We start from the raw sequence: 21,088 nt of genomic DNA on the forward strand, positions 1-21,088 counted from the left end.
ATTCTGTTTACTTATTCCTCTGCTCCCATCAACTCAAAATTGTCTCACGTAATACCAAGCGACAAATGATCTTGCGCTAGTACTCCTTGAGTTGGCCTTCATTAAAAGAATTACGTCCGACAAGTTTTTGTTTTTCAGCAACATAGCTTAACAGTAAAAAAAAAACGATTATATCAATATTAATCTTTATTTATCTTTCAGTAGCGTGTACTTTGATTGGATGAAAGTGAGGGAAGGGAGATTGCGTTGAAGGAGGGTGTTGATTCTAGAAACAAGCATTTAAGCCTTTAATCTCTTCAACAAATTGACACTACAGGATCTCGCTTCTTACTGGAAGTTGGACAGAAGGTGAGTGCAGCTACACGCTATTTCGCACAATGAAGCGACATAATTTATGCTATGTAGTAGTCTAACAAATATCACAGAACTCTACGAGAAGCATGAAATCAGGTCCCTAAAACATGTTAATAATTGCATAATATATAACTTACATAATATGTAGAACATATTATGTAGAACAAAACACTCGGATGGATTTCTTATTTGTGTTTAAAATTTATTTCAACATCAATAAAGTAAAAACTACTAATATACGGAACAAAAATGAACAAATTTAATTTATTAAAAATAGGCTAGTAGGGAAGTACATTGCTTAATTCGTTAGGTCTTAGGATCCTATTTCCCAAAGATGTATCGAATAAGTTTGCAATTGTGAACTTACTTAAAATATAAAATAAGTGTCATGAAGGTGGCACATAATTTCTCATTACACATTTTAGGCGTTATGTATCAATAATGTTTATTAATTCTGGAGGAAAGTTTCTCCATGGATTTTAGAAGTTCTGAGCATGTATTATTATTCTATATTAAATTCCCATAATTTATATGCGTAAATTGTTCCAGGGGACTATAGTTTTACATGTTTTAGATTTTTAACCTTTTGTGTAGTTCTGGACGGTAGCATAATGTTATGTTTGATGGTAGGCGATGTTTACTGCTTAGTGCGAACGGAGTAGCTTAAGCTAGTTTAGTTTTGCTTGGGTTAGTTAAGGTTAGGTTAGGTTAGGTTAGGTTAGGTTAGATTAGGTTAGTTTATGTTGTCATAGGGCATGTAGCACGTATGGGCGAATCTAGAAATGCATATAGAGTGTTAGTCGGGAAGCCTGAGGAAAAAGACCTTTTGGGAGGCCGAGACGTTGATGGGACGATAATATTAAAATGGATTTGAGAGAGGTGGTATATGATGATAGAGACTGGATTAATTTTGCACAGGATAGGGACCGATGACGGGCTTATGTGAGGGCGGCAATGAACCTCTGGGTTTCTTAAAAGCCGTAAGTATAGGTTAAATTAGGTTACAGTCAAAATTATATTTCCGAAATTTATTTTGTATTACCTTTCGAAAGTCGAGCATAAAATCGTTGTTTGTGATAAGAAGTTCGGAAGTCGTGAAGTGGTCGTCCTCCAGAATTATCAATTTTTTTTAATTATGTGTGAATTAGAGTACTGTTTGTAGTTTGTTTTGTTAAACTATTATTCAAAAAACATACTTACATGAAATCATTTTTCGTTTCATGGATTAAACATAAAATCATTCTCTGCATCTCAATCATGACATTTGACGTCATTTATAACGGAGAATAGTTTAAATATATTAATGCTGTCGATCGATCAAAATATTTAATCGACTAACAATTTGAAGTTAATCGATATATTAATCCAGCTTTGATCGATTTGAAAAAAGTTTTAATATACTGTAATACACAATTATTGTTAAATTTAATTTATGTTTTGTGACAAGCATAAGTATGTATGTACATTGTATATCGTTATATTACAAAACAATACTATTTTAGTTATTTACTAACATATATTATTCATTATGTAGGCTTATAATTTATTGTCAATTCTCCGGGGATTTTTGAGACAAACACAAATTAAAAAAAGTATGAAGACTCACCTAGTTAGTGCTTCATCCATGATTTTAAACTTATGAGTGCATTCACATGCTCCGAATTAAGTGCTGCTCTACGTTTAGTAAGTGTTTCCTGCATCACTAAACACGATTTTTTTTCTATCAAGCACTTCTCCACGATCATTCAATTTAAATCCAAACGTTTCACCAAGTTTACTTCTTAAATTCTCATAGGCCTGCGACATAATGGAGTTTTCACTTTTTTCAAAGACCACAGAAATCTGATTTTTTTTCTTTAGCAAACTAAACACAAAAGCTTTATCTAGAAACTCAGGAAAGGAACTGCGACAGAACAACAGACTGGGTTACATCATTTTAAAAAGAGAAGAAGATAGTCTCACCTGCACACAGTATAGCCATGGCTAAGGGATGAGGGGGGCGAATCCCAGAAAAGTATGTACTTCATATGCTAGGAAGCCGAGCTGACAAAGTTAGTAAGGATTTCGCATTGTGTTCCAACTTTCAATAGGGGTAGATCAGGTCACTATCTTCATATCTTAATCTCTTTCTGAAGGGTTTCTGCAAAGATTTTCCCTATGCTAGCTGCTTTGCAGTTACAAAAGATCGGTATTATTGTGTTTGAAGTAAGCAATTGCTGAAAGACGAATATTGTCGGAATTTTTATTCTGAGTTTGCATTAACAAAATAATAATTAATATCAAATACAACCGATTAATTTTAATCGACTCGATTATTCGATTAAATATTTTGATCGATTAATCTTACAATAGAAATTGATCAATTAATCGATTAAATCTCACAACATATATAGTCATTCATTCATAATGTTCTGGCTAAGGGCAGGTCTTTCACTGCAAAACCAGCTTTCTCAAATCTTTCCTATTTTCTGCCTTTCTCTTAGTCTCCGCATATGATCCATACATCTTAATGTCGTCTATCTGATATCTTCCCCAAGCTCTTCTCCCGTTCACCATTCCTTCCACTGCATCCTTCAGTATGCAGTTTCTTCTCAGCCAGTGACCCAGTCAATTCCTTTATATATATGCAGGGCTTTCATTTCAAAACTTTCTAGTCTAAATAAATAATTATTTAAATTTAATTAAATTTAAACAAAAAACACGTCAATTTAGATATTGAGGGGGAAGTCTGAAACCAGGCTTAATTGCATTGTAGATTCACCCCCACCCCGAACCATCTCACTTTGGAATTTCAAATGGCACCCCTATAGGCCTATGAAAGGGCACTCATACTTCATTTATTTCACATCCTTTGCCTGGCAACCTGACAAGAAAAAGTTTATTTTGCACTAAATCAGGTGTTCAAAATGTGCTCCACTGTTGGTTAAACAGTAATACAGTCTATTTCGGAACTCCTCGCGAACGTTCTGGTGTGTTTCCATACTAATCCGATTACATTCTTGGGTTATTCTATTTTTCAGTTCTTGAATATTCTCAGGAGGAGGAGTATAAACAGCTGATTTCAAATGACCCCATAGGAAGAAGTCAAGAGGCGTCAGGTCTGGAGATCTCGACGGCCATTCTACAGTACCTCTCCTACCATTCCATTTTCCAGAAAACTTTCTACCCAGCCATTGTCGCACAGGTACCGCATAGTGTGGGGGAACTCCGTGCTGTTGAAAGAACAATTTTTTTTTCCTCCCATACCAGGTTTCTTTCATTGACTTGGTTCTCTAGCGACAGTGTTATAAGTGGATCAATTAGATTTTCTAATATGTTCAGATACAATTCTCCAGTCAGGTTTTCTTCAATGAAAATCGGTCCAACAATATCATCCCCAAAAATTCCAGCCCATGCATTCGTCTTCTGAGGAAACTAGGTGTTATCTTCACGAAAAGCATGAAGATTTTCAATACCCCAGTACCTACAATTGTGTTTGTTAACAAACCCATTTAAGAAAAAAGTACCTTCATCAGCAAAGCAAATATTCTGTGTCAAATTTGGATCATCTTCAATTCTCTAAGACATCTGTTCACAAAATTCTATTCTTCTATCAAAATCGCCTTCGCAGAGCTATTGGTGACTTTGTATTTTGTAGGGGAAAATTTGTTCATTTTCAGCACTTTATGTATGGAACCAACAGAAAATTTATGCTAAATACTTTTTATTGAACCTATACATCTTCAGTTCTTGAGTTTGAATGCGAAAACGCAAGTAACAATGTCAGGACGATCAGTCGGTTTTTCATGTGGGAGTGAAGCAGTAGCTATTTCAGGTCATTGCGGATTGTAGGTGAGAGTTAAGAAAATATCAGGTTTGCCATGCTTTCCAACACTAGAGATAGCATCTTGGTGCACTTAGCTTCTGTATGTTTCGTGAACTACCTTGAAATGTAGAGGGTAGAATCATTTTATTCTGCTAAGAGATCTTGCTAAAGTGATCGGGACACTATAACATATTGTAGGTCTCTTATTTTATCAGTAAGTAATAGCTACCTTTTGATCTTTCCTTAGACATTTCGCTTCCTCCAGACAATACTAAAGAGAATCACATATATAAATATCTATATCACTTAATTACAAATTGATTTTAAGGAACTCAGATGTTCATTGCCGCCCGCACATAAGCCCACTATCGGTGCCTATCCTGTGCAAGATTAATCCAGTCTCTACCATCATATCCCACATCTCTTAAATTCATTTTAATATTATCCTCCCATCTACGCCTGCCTCCCTCAAGGTCTTTTCCCTTCAAGTCTTCCAACTAACGCTCTATATCCATTTCTAGATTAACCCATACGTGCTACATGCGCTGCCATCTCAAATGTATGGATTTAATGTTCCTAATTATGTTAGGTGAAGAGTACAATGCGTGTAGTTCTGCGTTGTGTAAATTTTTCCATTCTCCTATAACTTCACTCCAGCGTGACGTCACTGATGTTCACCGGTCAGGTGAGATTCGGAATACGCTGTAAGTGTAGGGATCTGCTTCAGGGCCGGATTTAGGTATAATGCCATTCCTAGGCAGTGCTAAAATTTGCCGCCCCCCCAAACTCTCACAAACAATTTATGAGCAGCTATTATACAGGTCATGTTTAGTTTGAATTAGTTTTAAATGAAATGTTACAATTCAGAAAACAAATTACTGGAATCAAAATACACGCATCTTATTTGTGAATTATAAAGATTTCCTTCGCACTTTCTTCACAGAGAAAGCATTGATGATGTCATCAAAGCCTATCTGATGAAGCATATCAGAATCAACGAAGAGAAATAATTATATTCAAACTTATTCATTGTTGAAACAAAATTGATTTGTGAAAGACAAGCTGTGGTTTATTTTTAAGCATTGATTTTGTTGGTGAAATATACTTCGATAGGAAGTATAGGTAAAGTAAATTGAAAAATAAACTCTCACTCTGCGGAATAAACCTTTCATATCGATAGTGCACATGCTGGAAAGTGATTAAATAGTATTCTTGACGATATATGTATTATATTGGAAATGTAAATGAGAGTTTTGGTTATTATTCATAGCGATAATATAATAAACACACATCCAATTTGATTTTCAACATTACATTTTGTTTATATGAGAAACGTTACACTGTATAATTGGCCCAACATGTGTGGTTTATCTTTGTTTATATAAGTTTATATAAGTAGTTAAATTTAAGCAGTTTCAAAGTATAATAACGTGATATCGGCATTACAATATAAGTAATATTACTCTCAACACGATCACGACAATGCGATAACAAAACAATATCCGATCTCCACAAGATGTTCAAGAACAAACTTCAGAAAAATGTATCAATAAGTGTTTTAAAAACAAATTTCACTGTAAAACTAAAATGAAAAAGGAAGAGAATAAGAGAGAGAGAGAAAATGCCGCTCCCTGGAAATTTCCGCCGTAGGCAACTGCCTAGGTTGCATAGGCCTAAATCCGTCACTGATCTGCATGCGAAAAAGTGAACTTTAAGGGCCCTTACACACAGCGACTTTTTGCCGCCAAGGTCGACTGCAAAAAGCAGTCGGTCTGCCGCCGACATAAGCGGTTTTTCGACGGCAGAAGCCGTCGACATGGGCGACTCTGCAGTCGACACGGGCGGTGTATGTCGTCGGTTCCGGCGGCAGTCGAACTGCAAAAGGTGTGTCATTTTTCACTCGTATTGTAATAATGCACGTCGAGGAAGAACTAATTGTATTATTTCTTCTCCGTCCTAGAAAAAGACGTGTTAAATGCAGAAAATATTGGAACATCGGATTGTCTTTCAATGAGCGCAGTATCCCCAATTTCACTGCCTTTTTCACGAGCTTCGTATCTATGAAGATAATTTTCTTCACTACGGTACTTCAGAATATCAGGGCTATCATTCGATCATCTGTTGGAAAAAGTGACAGACGATGCAGACCTAGGAAAATTTTTTCTGAATCTTCTGAGAGGTCTGAGAGAAGGAAACCTAGAAACATACTGCAGGCCACCGGCGTCATTCGGCTAAGGTGCTCGCCTGTCGATCCGGAGTTGCACTCGGGTGTGGGTTCGATTCCCGCTTGGACTGATTACCTGGTTGGGTTTTTTCCGAGGGTTTTCCAACTGTAAGGCGAATGTCAGGTAATCTATGGCGTATCCTCGGTCTCGTGTCGTCAAATAACATCTATCACCAATCCTATCGACTCTAAAATATCTAGTGGTTGATACAGCGTCGTTAATTTACCACACACAACCTGCAGTCTCAAAAAAGGAGTAATTTCTCTTTCTGACACAGATAAGCTTGACAGATCAGGGAAAGAAAGATGCTGCTAATTTTGTGAAGGAAATTACAATTACTACACTGAAACGTGTCACAAAATAAAAAAGAGCATATATGTCAGCTGTTATAAAGCCTATTCCACTAACTCCTGAGAAAGCTTTGCCTCTTGTTGCTAAATAAATATTTTACCTCTAACTGTTGTACAAAGTTTGATCATAATCTGATAGATAGAAGGAAACTTATTAAATTTGTCTAAATTCACCCCTATAATGGGATAGTTTCCTTTGCACAAATATAATTGGAGCTTGTATACAAAACAAATATGTTACCCTTAACTAGCGTACAATTTTGATGAAAATCTGTTTCGTATGAGAAAAGGTATTAATTTTATCTAAATTCACCCCTGCAATGGGACAGTTTTTTTTTTTACACAAGTATAATGAGAGTTTGTATACAAAACAAATATATTGCCTATAACTACTGTGAAAATTTTAATGAAAATCTGTTAGATAGGAGAAAAGTTATTAATTTCCACTAAATGCACCACTTTCTCTCAAACGTAACAAGAGTTGCTATACAAAACAAATATACTACCTGTAACTACTGTACAAAATTTCATGAAAATCTGTTAAATAGGAGAAAAGTTAATAATACGAGTAGTTGTTAATTTTTCTATAAATTCAGCACCTATAAGGGGTAGTTTCCTTTATACAAACGTAATCGGAGTTTGTATACAAAACAAATATACAATCTATAACTACTGTACAATGTTTCATGAAAATCTGATAGATAGAAGAAAACTTATTAATTGTTCTCTAAATACATCCCCCGCAAGTGTAGTTCCCCTTGTACCAACGTAATCAGTTTGTATACAAAACAAATATACTACCCGAAACTATTGCACAAAGTTTTATGAAAATCTGTTACATAGGAGAAAGTTAATAATTTTCTCTAGATGCAACACATAAGGGGTAGTTTCCCTTATAAAAACCTTATCAAAGTTTGTATAAAAGACTACGTGTAACTACTGCACAAAGTTTCATGAATATCTATTAAATAGGAGAAAAGTTATTGATTTTCTCTAAACGCACCCTTTATAGCGGGTAGTTTCGTTTATACAAACGTAATCAGAGTTTGTATACAAAATATGTACTACTTGTAAATACTGTACAAAGTTACATGATAATCTGTTAAAAAGGAGAAAAGATATTAATTATATCCAGCTAGATGTAATGTTTTGAACCATTGCGTATCGCCGACCTTGGCGGCTAAAAGCCGTCCGTGTGTAAGCAGAAAATGCTTCCGCCCGTCGCGGGGACCGACTGCAAGACAGCGGCTGCAGTCGGGGTCAGCGCTCGTGTGTAAAGGAACCGGCGTTTTCCATTTAAATATATTACCGACTGCATCCCCGCGACAAGCCGCTAAGGTCAACTGCTTTTTGCAATAGACCTTGGCGGCAAAAAGCCACTCGTGTGTAAGGGCCCTAAATTGCATGCGGCCACACTTGAATTGCATGCTGGTGTGTCCTTGAACGTCTCTAACAGTCGAGTCCAGTTACCGTTTAGTTTAGACCAGAGGCAGGCACAATTCGGCTCTATGCGCTCGGACGGAAGGCACTGCAGGTAGCTGTTTGCACCGGTTAAACTATAAAACGTCTTTGGTTTGCACTAGGGAAGGAACGCGTATCAAAATATTTAACAGTTTCATTGTACCTAATATCTAGTTCTATTCAGTTCATCAGCTTATGATCAGGAAACACAAACAACACATGCTAAGTAAATATGTATAGTTATATTCATTTCATTAGGCTATGATTAAGAAAGAAAAATTATTTTCAGTTGTGATGATAACTAAATACTCTTTCGATTAATTAATACTTATAATAATCCGTGGCGCTACAGCCCTTGAAGGGCCTAGACCGACCAGCCGGCTGCTGGCCTCACGCCCACATGCCGAAACAGAGGTGGACGATCATCCAACCAGAATGGAGGTATCGTGTGGTTAGCCCAGCCTTTATAGCTGGTATTCGCACCGGATTTCGCTACCTATCGTAGCTCCCCAATTGCATCACGATGCTGGGTGGGCCGAAATTTCATGAGAAAATTTCTTCCCCCATGAGGACTCGAACCAGCGCGCATTCCGTAACGCGGGTCCTAGGTGGAATGCCTCAGATCGCGACGCCACGGCGCGGGACAATTAATACTTATAGTCATGGAAATACGTTGCATAGAAGTACACAAAAACTTGGTTATGAATACAGCATAAACAATGAATGACAAACTGTAGGTTAAATACAGAAAAAAATAAACATCTATAATAATAATACATTTGTCCTTGCATATCTTAAATTTCATTCAGCAGATGAGGAGGACGTCTCTTCTCGCTGAATAAGACGACTTATGTTTGGTGCGATCGATCTTGCACTTGCAACTCATCAGTTAAGCCTTGTTTTTTTCTGAACCGACGCATGCGAGATGCGAGGCCCGCGTTGCACAAATCCGGACTACACGAGAGATAGTGAGTGGTTTCTATGGCTGCGAGTTGCGCAGACCTCGCATCTCGCATGCGTCAGTTCAGAAAAACCAAGGCTTTAGAGTAGCTCTTCTTGGAGATTTATTTATCTGCATTAGAGAGAACAGTTTCTCACACACATATTTGAGTCAAACACTGATAACAGTTTTGCAGCCATTTTGTGCATGTGTGGAAGATCTGTTTGCGAAAAACGTTCATAAAATTGTGATCGGTTTGTTCGTGATTCATATTTAGCCTTCAACTCATTATCACATCGAATTGTGAGCAATTTGCACTGAAGGTCAGAAGGAACATCATCAATTACACTACTCAACATGAAATTTACTACAGTAAAGATAATAATGTTTTAGTCCATTTTTACGCGTAGATTCTGAAAACAATGCTTAAAATGTCACATTACGTCACAATTTCTAGATATTCTACATCGAAAACGACTTTGCGTGCCACCTGGTAACATGCGTGTCATATGTTGGCTACACCTGTCCTACACGATTACTTACATACTTACAAAATATAAAGATGAAAATGTATTATTTGTTATGCCATCTAACCAAGCCTTTGTCAGTTATCAGGATACCGGTAATAAATCTGTCTTTTCTTCTAGAAGTAGACATCACAAAAAGATAAATCCAAGTAGAGACCGGTCTGGTACTTCTAATGGGGTTGTAAAGTAATATTATTTCCTGCATATACGTGATGTAACTTATGTGAGAATGTGTTTCTGTGTAGACGCAGGGCCGGATTTAGGTATAGTGCCGACCCTAAGCAGTGCTAAAATTTTCCGCCCCCCAACTCCCATAAACAGTTTATGAGAAGCTATTACACAGGTCATGTTTAGTTTAAATTAGTTTTAAATAAAATGTTACAATTCAGAAAACAATAAATTATTGAAATCAAAATACATGCATCTTACTTGTGAAGTATAAAGATTTCCCTAGCACTTTCTTCATAGAGAAAGCATTGATGATGTCATCATAGTTGATCTGACGGGCGGAGGTAAACTACACACACTTTTCAGGTAGGCCTATATTTTTTTCCATACACTTGTGGTGTGTAATCTGCACACATAACAAAATCTAGGTGGTAGGGGTTGTATGTAAATTACACACACAGCATAACTCGGGCTATTTTTTTTTTAATAAATGACATGTAAATCGAACGCAATGTCAACCAATGTCACGGGTGACAAGCACAATTGACTTATGCAGTTTGTGATGGAAGGAGAGAGGTACTGTATGAGTTAGACTGACTTGGACGGATAGGCCTAGTTACGCAGCAGTTCAACATAATGCATTGGCCCTTGAACACAGTTGTTTATAAGTAATATCCATGCTGCATTGGATGTAGATTCCACCTAAGTCAATTTTGGCTTAGTCAGTTTAAAAAATATGCTTTCATAAAGAAATATAAATGTGATTCTCAAATAGGCAGATGGCTAAAACTTGTATCCAGTCTACCGCTTTTAAACCCACATGAGGTTTCCGACTGTTTTGTATCTGATTTAGTGATCATCAAGCCATAAGATAAAAGACTAGATAACTTTTGTGACTATTTATTAGACAGCTATGTAGACGATGGCGCTACCTTTCCTCCTTCAATCTGGGCAGCTAAAACAGAAAGCTTGCAGCGTATAATTAATCACTATCTGTACGTATTTTCATAGTAGATTCAACAACACATTTCACTCTGCTCATCCAGATATTTATACTTTTACAAACAGGTTAATTGAATTTCAAATAGACACATACGTGAACATTCTGGGGATATCTACTGCTATAAAAATTAAAAATAAGTGCTCCTTAAGGAGGAAAGAATAGAGAGAAATATAAAAGATTTTAATGAGGGGCATATATCCCCAGTGGAATTCATTAAGCGAGAAAACTACCACCTACCAATATAAATTATTGGTTAATACGTTACTACTGTAATAGTGAATATGTTGAAAGTAAATATATTCCATTTTAGCGCTGTGTGCAATTTACATCCTGTTTTTATTACCTGGGTTGTTTGCGTGTGCAGATTACATATCCAAAATCGGTGTGTGCAAATTACATGTGTGTAAATTACCTTCTTTTAGGTCATATACCTGAAACGTGTGTGCAGTTTACCGCCCCCGGATCTGACGAAGTACATCAGACTCGATGCAAAGAAACATATTCAGACTTATTCATTGTTGAAACAAAATTGATTTGTGAAAGTCAGGCTGTGGTTTATTTTTAAGCATTGGTTTTGTTGGTGGTATAATTATTACGAGTATTTCTTACTTGATAGGAATTATAAAGTAAATTGAAAATAAACGCCAACTCTTTGCGGAATAAACGTTTCGTATTTAATTACATACGGTAGTGCACATGCTGGAAAGTGATTAAATAGTATTGCTGACGATATCATTATAATGTAAATGTAATTGACAGTTGTGGTTATTATCCATAGCGATAAATAGCTAACAAACACACATCCAATTTGATTTTCAGCAATGGATTCTCGTTTATATAAGCAGTTAAATTTACAATGTAACTATGCAACTGCACACTTTCCTTTTACTCTCGCCGCGACCGCGACAATGCGATAACAAACAATAACCGACTTTCACAAGGTGTTCAAGAACAAATTTCAGAAAGATTTAGCAACAAGTGTTTTAAAATCAATTTTCACTGTAAAAAAAAGGAAGAGAAAGAGAGAGAGAGAGAGAAAATGCCGCCCCTTGAAAATTACCGCCCTAGGCAACAGGCCTAAATCCGGCACTGTGTAGACGTTAATGGTTTAATAAGTGAACTAGGGGTTGAGCATAATCCAGATGACTGGCGATTGTTTGTAGATTCATATAATGATTGTTATTGGTAATAATAGTGCAATTTCTACATCAAAGATTAGAAAGATTACTGCAATTAAGAAAAATCGTAAGGAAAATGGTAATCGAGCTCTTGATTTAGGGTCAAACCCACATTCAAAGGGTGATCTTTTTTCCCGATCCTCAATTTGTTTTTTTTTTTTTTTTTTTTATAATATTGTCGCTATTTTCTAGTTTAGCTTAAAAGCAGTGTTACTTCCCAATTGTAATGAATTTCCATCTGTCCCGGTTTTCCATTCTGTAAGTCTTAAAGAAAGTTATGAAAGTATGTCTAAGATTATACGTGTTTTAAAATGTGAGACTCATTCTTGGAAGATATGTGGTGACCTTAAAGTAATTGGTTTGCTGCTTGTTTCGCAAGGGGGCTTCATAAAATATTGTTGTTTTTTGTGTTTGTGGGTGGGACAGCCGTGCTACAGAAAAACATTATGTGGTATAACAGTGGGACAAGCAGCAGGAATATGTTCCGGGGGAAATTAATGTAAAAGAAACACCATTGATTCAACATGATAAGATTCTTCTTCCTCCCTTACACATAAAACTTGCGCTAATGAAGAATTGTGTTAAGACATTCAACAAGGACGGTAGTGGATTTGCATATTTACAATGCATACTTCCACAGCTAACATACGCAAAATTTAAAAAAGGGATTTTTATTGTACCTCAATCAGAAAACTCATGGAGGACGAAATGTTTGAGAAAAATTTACAAACGGTTGAATTAGCAGCTTGGCAATCATTCTAAATCAGTAAGAGCGGATTCTGCTCTCTCACGGGGAGCCATATGATTTCTCTTCATTCCCTTTCTTCCCCGCCGAACACCGCGCAGCGTTGATTCAGCGACGGATGAATATTAAGCGTCCCCGTTTAGAGTCTGGTTCCGCTCCCGATGCCCAGCCCTGTTCTAAATTGTTGTACGTGGTTTTCTCGGAAACACAAAAGAAGAAAACTACAAAACTTTGGTGTCAAATTTATTGAAGTGCTAAAAAAAAACATGGGTTGTCGTATGTCTTTGAAAATCCATTTCCTTCATTCACATCTAAACTTTTTCCCGGAAAATCTGAGTGATGTTAGTGATCAACAAGGGGAATGGTTTCATCAAGACATTTCCATTATGAGGAAGAGGTACCAAGGTCGTAAGGATCAAATAATGATGGGGGATTACTTTTGGTTTCTTGTGAGGGAGAGCAGGTAGGAGTACAAGAGAAAATCACATATTACCAAACACTTTTAAGCAAAGTTACAGGTACGTTCCCTTCGAATATGGTCCAAATATTATTTCATGCATATAGAACTACATTTGTGAATTAATCTTAACCTAGCATGAATGCGTCATTATATCATATATATTATATATTAATAGAATTAATCTAACATAATATTTAATCTGAAACAGCGTATATGAGATTCTAAATGTGTTTATATCTTTTTAATCTGACGTGATAGGACATTTCTATAGCCATTTTCAAAATCAGTGCGACTTTTCGTTAAGAATCATCTATCTTTATCGCAGGGACATGACAAAAAAAATTGTTGCGTAGTGTTATTATAGTAGTTGAATAGGGCGCAGCAAAGATTTTAAGATTCTGTGATAAATCGTGTAGATCTCGAAATCTGATAGAAAATTCTTGAATTAGACCCTCAAGAATACCTGCAAAATGTCTGTAATTGATCTTGTGTCAAACTTGATGTCCTCATTGACAATTTGGGAAAATGGGCTAACTCTCCTTTCAAAATTTGACGTTGCAAACTCAGACTGCAGCGTGGTACACTAACGTCCAAAGATATCCGACCTACGATTTTATGATCGTGTAAGCGAACTTTCCAACCACGGGATGTCAGAACCAAAATTTAAAAAATTGACAATATGTAACACCATTATTGGGAAGTTGAAATGTTATGTTTTATTTAACGACGCTCGCAACTGCAGAGGTTATATCAGCGTCGCCGGAAGTGCCGGAATTTTATCCTGCAGGAGTTCTTTTACATGCCAGTAAATCTACTGACATGAGCCTGTCGCATTTAAGCACACTTAAATGCCACCGACCTGGCCCGGGATCGAACCAGCAACCTTGGGCATAGAAGGCCAGCGCTATACCAACTCGCCTACCAGGTCCACTCATTATTGGGAGCCGTTAAAAAGTGTCAGGGAAAATGATTAGGTAGATTAAGCATAAATTATTCTATGATGAAGGATCGGTGGAGCGGAGAAAAATTCTCTCCGACTCCGGGATTCGAACCCGGGTTTTCAGCTCACGTGCTGACGCTCTATCCACTAAGCCACTTTGGATTCCAATTCCGATGCAGGATTGAATCCTCTCAGTTTAAGCTTCACCTCTTAGTTTCCCTTCAGTGACCAACCCTCATGCACTGTGTCACAGATGTGTGAGTGGCGGAAAGCAGTATAGTCGGTTTCAAACTGAAGCACGAAGTACGAAATGTAGTGCTATTGAAATTACAATCGTTATAGTTTTCCTGATAATAGGTACAAGTAGCCTATACATGGTTTGTTGCTACATTAAATTATTTTAATGAGAATAAAAACAAAGTTATTTTGTGAGGGAGCTTTAGCTGAAAACCAGATTTGCATAAAGTTATTTTGTATTAATAAGAGAATAATCAACTCATTTATAAAGGTCGTATTTCTTCCAAAGTAAGTCTCTTTTCAGTTTCACTTGCTGTATCCGTTGCGTTACTCCATCCATATCCATCTTCTTCTACTGATTCAGTGCCAGAAAGAGTTCCCTACTGTACTACGTAGATACTGTGTTTTCATCATCCGTACCCCCACGTTCAACTTCCTTTTTAGTTGAGTATTTAACGACTCTGTATCAACTACTAGGTTATTTAGCATCGATGGGATTGGTGATAACGAGGTGGTATTTGGCGAGATGACGCCGAGAATTTGCCATACATTACCTGATATTAGCCTTAGAGTTGGGGAAAACCTCGGAAAAACCCAACCAGATAATCAGCCCAAGCGGGAATCGAACTCACGCCCGAGCGCAACTTGGGATCGGTAGGCAAGCGCCTCAGCCGATCGAGCTACGCCGTTGGTTCAAAACTTCTTCCAAAAGTTCATCCTTAGTCCAATATTCTTTCTCAATTTTGTGAACATGTTGAATATTTTTCATCCAATCATACTGTGAAATTGTGGCAAAAGCTTCCAGTATCATTGTCCTTAACTGGACTACGGATAAAGCTAATTTTGCTGACATTTTATTTTTATATATCCTATACGATTTTAATCTGGATGACAAGGAGTAAGTCTTACGTATGTAATTGCATTAGTGCGTGCGTTTTGTCACTAAAGAAATTTACCTTTTTGGAGCTTGCTGCACTATTTCTAATAATTTCGCCTCTTCTCAATTTCGCATCAAATGCTATGCCAATTTCGGCAAGTCAAGTTTGTAATCCACCTTTTAAAACATTGGTAGAAAAGGACTTATTTGCCTGTTCATATGGTAGGTGGATTTTGTTTCACACAACAAATACTTTCTGGGGGGAAAGTGTTGGTATTACTTGCATTGTCATGCATTTTAGTAGATTTAATTATGATAATCTCCCGTATTAAATGTTGTATCATACATCAGAAGCGCCAGGAATAAATCATTCATCACCACCAGCATGTGCAACTACTATGTTTAGGTCGGAACTATCATTAGTGTACACACAAGACATCTTTACATTCTGCCAACATTTATGAGCATTGTAGTGCATATTATGAAAGTAGGTCTCGACAAGGTACGTGATTGGTTTTCTGTCTGCTTTCCTATTTTTTCATCAACTTTAAATATACAGCACGTTTAGGCATTATATCGTAGATTTCAATTAGGAGTTTCCTTTTGTTCTTATATTCAGTAAATGAAAATCCCATAGATTTTATTAATTTTCGAAATTTCTCCCTGCTACCCTCAAACGCTATTTCCCACTAGCACAATTTATGAAATTTGCGAATATGTGGAATATCTTTATGTGCAGAGAAATAATTTATTGTGAAACTGTCTTCTCACAATGACACCAGCAGACTAGTAGCGTCTACTGAGGTGGTGTAATCATGTCAAGGAAACGGAAACTAAAGGTACTCGTCCACGTTACGCAATTTTTAATATACAGATATACGAGTATCACATCACGTTTACACACATGGTCAGAACAGAGCGCTATTTTCAATTTTTTGCATAGTGCTAGAAGCTGCCAGGAAGATCTTGCAGCACATGTTTACATGTCGCTATGAAATTCGCGCTGGATTCTCTGGCGCAAGAGCGTTCTACTTGACCTTTTTAGCACTGACAGTCATAGTGTAGCCTTACTCGTTCACGTGTCCATTGTAATATTTGAAGAGTCCACTGCAAGAAAGATGGATGTCATTTGGAATACATTTTGCAGGAGAAGCAATTGAAAGTTTGAAATGCTTAGTGCTCAAAGCTTAACTGTGATTTTCCGATCATTACTGGACAATGACTATCAGTGTTAATGCCAGTAACTCTGTATGTACATCCTATGGGCCGTATTCAAAGACATTTTTAGCGCGGGCTTCCGGTGGATGATCAGCGTTTTTCGTATTTATAAACCAGTGTTAGCGATAGGATATGATTTGAATTCTGTACTAGTAAACAGTGGATAGCCGGGGCTAGCTTAGTACGCTCGTAGCGCGTGCTGCGAAATGTCTATGAATAGCACCCTATATGTCTTAAGCTATGCATTGACAGTCTTGGTTCATTTTCGACAAGAAAGTGACATCCATCATTCTTGTAGTGGACTCTTCATTTGCATTTTAACCTTAAACAGATAAAGTGAAAATGTAAGACAAAATGTTCAATAAAATAATAAATATTCTTGATTATACTGTATAACAATTCACAATGTCAGAACTATTCCTACACATTATATTAACCTCATAATATTTAATATTAATGGGTTAGTGCAGGGCTGAGTCATTCGTGTTAGCTTGAGCAAATCATAAATATGACATACAACATGGGCCATATCTCAACAGGTATTTGTTTCCGGATTCTTCTTTATAGGAACTTTTTTCTGGTTTCAATCTATACTATCTCCTATAAATACATGCGACACTTCTTAAGCACCATACATACATACATACATACATACATACATACATACATACATACATACATACATACATACATACATACATACATACATACATACATACATACATACAGCAATGTTAACACGGCAAAACCAGAGCGTACGTACATAGATTTAAAATTATAAACAATCCAACATGCCCATGTCAAATTAGCCACCCAACGGTAGACCACTTATTGTTCGATTGCAAACTCTTAGATTAGGAAAGAGATGCTTTAATCGCGGCTGTATTAAGAACTGAAAACTGGCCACCTAACAAAGACGACCTCATAAAAAAATATACTAGGAAACTCATACAATTTGTAAATAATATACCTTTTGAGAAAATTAGCCAGTTGTAGAAAAAACAAGAATTGTAAATAATGTTAAATGTAAATGGTAGAAATTGTAAATAATTGTAAAACTAGAGTACCATAAAAAATCAATAATTTTAAAATCTGCAATAACATCACAGTCTAACAGTAGATGGTAAACTATAAACGGTAGATAGCTATAATTAATTGTGACCTTAGAACATTTTATAGAGAAAAAATAAGAGAAAATTGTGGAAAAGAAAATAATCCAAATCAGATTGTAAATTTTAAATTGCAGAAAATCAATATAAATGCAGCATATATTTCGAGAGAAATAAGTGAATGGCAAAAACGAAATCAACTGATCTTCAAATTAGATTGCAAACTTTGAATTGTTATAGATGATTGTAAATAACTGTAATATTATAAGAGAGCTCAGTGCATGTAGTATTACTCAGTGTAATGGAACATGCCGTTTTTAATAAATACAAAAAAAAAACACATACATACATACACAGGGTGTTTCAGAAATACTTTGACAAACCTTTGGGGCATGTTCATCACACAAAAACAAGAAAAGAAGTTCATATAAACATAGTCTATGTCCGAAAATCCTTAGTTTTTTCGTTATTAAGGAACGAACATAATTAAATATCTGTTAGATTATGTCAGCTTGGCAGCAAGTGTTGCATAACAAATGTTCAAAATGTTCTCCTCTTGCTTCCACACACGCATGCACTCGTCGGATCATGGACTCCTTGGCAACACATAGCCATCTAGGATACAAAGGGTGCACAGCAGATTTGTATCGATAACATCATTCGATTATCTATCAAAATTAATATTATTATCGGTTACAAACTTAAGTTAAGTTGTTGTATTGTACCTCGAAACGCGTTGAACGTAAATTTTTAATGTTATGAGTAGAGCTAGGATTCGTATGTAGTAAAAGCTAATACTTTTAGTCGGTAGGGTATAGTTCATAAACATCTTGAGGGACTTTAGATGACATCATTGACAAATTCGCGGCCCTGAAGAACAGAACAGACCTACTCTACAAGAGATAAGGTAAGATAGAAGAAATATTATTCTTTGTCACATATAGTTGTCAGCACTTAACTTGTCTTCTGAATCACAGGCCGCCCCTACTGTATAGTGCTACAGCGCTGAACGATCAATAAAATCTATTTTTAAAAAGGCCGTCATTTCTCCGGACGTATCGCAGTCTTAGGCTTATTGTGCTAAGGCATTTTGTTTGCATTTCCTTAGATGAACTGTTCAAAATGTCGACCATCTGCCTGAATACAGGCCGGAGCTCGTCTCATCGAGATCCGAACATGCTTGGCCTTCACACTCACCAGATTTCAATCCATTGCACTTCTTTCTGTGAGGACTCTTAAAGTCGTTTGTTGTTTTCGACTCCTGTGGATAATGAAGAAACTCTGTGTCATCGGATTCTGCAAGACCATCAGACAAAAACAGTGCTGGAATTTGGGAACATGTTTATGACAATTGAGTTTTCATATAAAGTAAATATGTGTTATCAAATTGTAATAAAATTATTATATTTAATGTCCATCATTCCCAGATATGGTGATTGGTAGATACTGAATACTTTCATCTATTTAGACTTAAGAGTTAACGTTTCGTAATTAATAGTAAAACAGATGAATAAACAAAACAACTTCAAGAAAAGTAAAAACAAAGTGGCACAGTGTATATTTACATGTTTGTTTTGTTTAGTCCAATGGCAACTATAAAGTATGCCTTTGTTTCAGGTGAAACTATCATGGACGTGATGGACAAGAAGACTGATTCTTGCCACTCAACATTGAAATGGCACCTGCAGACGCTAGCATGCATCACTTTCATGATAGTTTGTATCTGCGGGCTGTTCGTTTCAGTTCCACTGGTCTTATACATATTGTTTTGTACGCGATACTATCCTCTCGTGCTATTGTATTACGCATGGGTGTGGTATGACCATGATTCAAGCGACTCGTTACGAAGAAGGTAAGAAACTTTCATTAATGCAACACAATAAAGTCAGGGATCATCAACTTTTTTCATTTCAATTATTGTATTCCTTAGAACTTGCCTCAGCATTACAGCTTTGAGACGTGGAACAATTCGAAAGTTTTACAAAGATGTACAATACATAGTAAGCAAATTAATTCAATTTACAAGCATAAACAATTCATTAGTTGAGTTTAGAAGGTATGAGTATGCAGAAATATTATTGTTAATTCTGTTCCGAACCTTTTCTCTTGGCTCTTCAGAACTTTAAGAAAATTAAAGTGACACAGTACATATAGAAGATACAGAAGCGACGCTCTTTCAAGCCGCTGTGATCATCCGGACCCGAATTCTATGCCCTTGAATCGACTATGTCACTACCATGAAGATGGAGGCTTGGCCTCAGCATTACAGTTTTGAGACGTGGAACAATTCGAAAGTTTTACAAAGATGTACAATACATAGTAAGCAAATTAATTCAATTTACAAGCATAAACAATTCATTAGTTGAGTTTAGAAGGTATGAGTATACAGAAATATTATTGCTAATTCTGTTCCGAACCTTTTCTCTTGGCTCTTCAAAACTTTAAGAAAATTAAAGTGACACAGTACATATAGAAGATACAGAAGCGACGCTCTTTCAAGCCGCTGTGATCATTCGGACCCGAATTCTATGCCCTTGAATCGACTATGTCACTACCATGAAGATGGAGGCTTGAGTGAGATAATCTTTCATGTAAACCAACATGAAAAGATGTAGGCTATGATAAAACTGTGTCAATATCTATACAGATTTCTCTGTATTAACATTCCTCATATCAAGAGGAATACAAGCCTTTCACATTTTTCTATACAAGTAAGTGCGTAACTTTGATGTTAATTCATTCGTAAAATGTATATTTTTTCCACCTTCTTAAAACGTATTACATATAACCTATTTATAAAGGTAAATTTGATATTTATTCAGTTTCTAAAGTGATATCCACGAACTATTCGAGTATGCCCTTTTACATTCCGTCTATACGCTGCCTCAACAAATTGGACCAACGAAAGCATATTTGCAATGGACAAAGTAGCCGTGTATCCGACGCAGATAAATGGTGCCCTCTACACGCTCGTCGGCATCGATAAACATTATCATTACGTAGGTGACTGCTGCATTAGTGCTGTACAGTATCAGAAAAAAGTAATGACCCAACTCTTGGAGACCTTTCATAGCGTGATCTACACAATAACGTTTGTTGTCTATATTTTGGACCCGGTCCTTCGTGAGGAAAGCCAGGCCTTCAGTGTCGTATAAGTAGCTTAGGTGGCTATGAAGCATTTGCGTATAACGTTGGTTTCTATGGTAGCCATGATTATTCTGTGAATTGGATCTACGAGGGTTGAATCCCATGCTGTAGCCCTGATTCACTTATAGTTGAAAAAAAAAATCTTAACTCATTTTTCCACATAGCCCTCTAGTAGATTGATTCACTTCTCCCACCGATGCTCCAACATTTTCACAGCATTCTGGAAGAAGGGTTGCCCAACCTCTGCAAACCACTGGTTTACGGACTACATGACTTCATTATAGGATGAAAATTTCTTCCTACGCAGGTGTTCTTTGAGTTTCGAAAATAGCATGAAGTCGCTG

At 36.5% G+C, this 21,088-nt stretch overlaps 1 protein-coding gene across 1 annotated transcript in view; it reads left to right on the forward strand.

Annotated features, from left to right (window-relative positions):
- Positions 1–210: 210 nt before the first annotated feature.
- Positions 211–21,088, forward strand: part of LOC138705957 (diacylglycerol O-acyltransferase 2-like) — a 65,066-nt gene continuing 44,188 nt past the window's right edge. Inside the window, exons 1-2 of the mRNA XM_069834772.1 lie at positions 211–348; positions 19,215–19,449. Of these exons, the coding sequence (XP_069690873.1) occupies positions 19,226–19,449 (224 nt within the window). The 5' untranslated portion in view covers positions 211–348; positions 19,215–19,225. The remainder of the gene's footprint in view (positions 349–19,214; positions 19,450–21,088) is intronic.

This window comes from Periplaneta americana, chromosome 9 (assembly GCF_040183065.1).
Source record: "Periplaneta americana isolate PAMFEO1 chromosome 9, P.americana_PAMFEO1_priV1, whole genome shotgun sequence".
Classification (NCBI taxonomy): Eukaryota; Metazoa; Arthropoda; class Insecta; order Blattodea; family Blattidae; genus Periplaneta; species Periplaneta americana.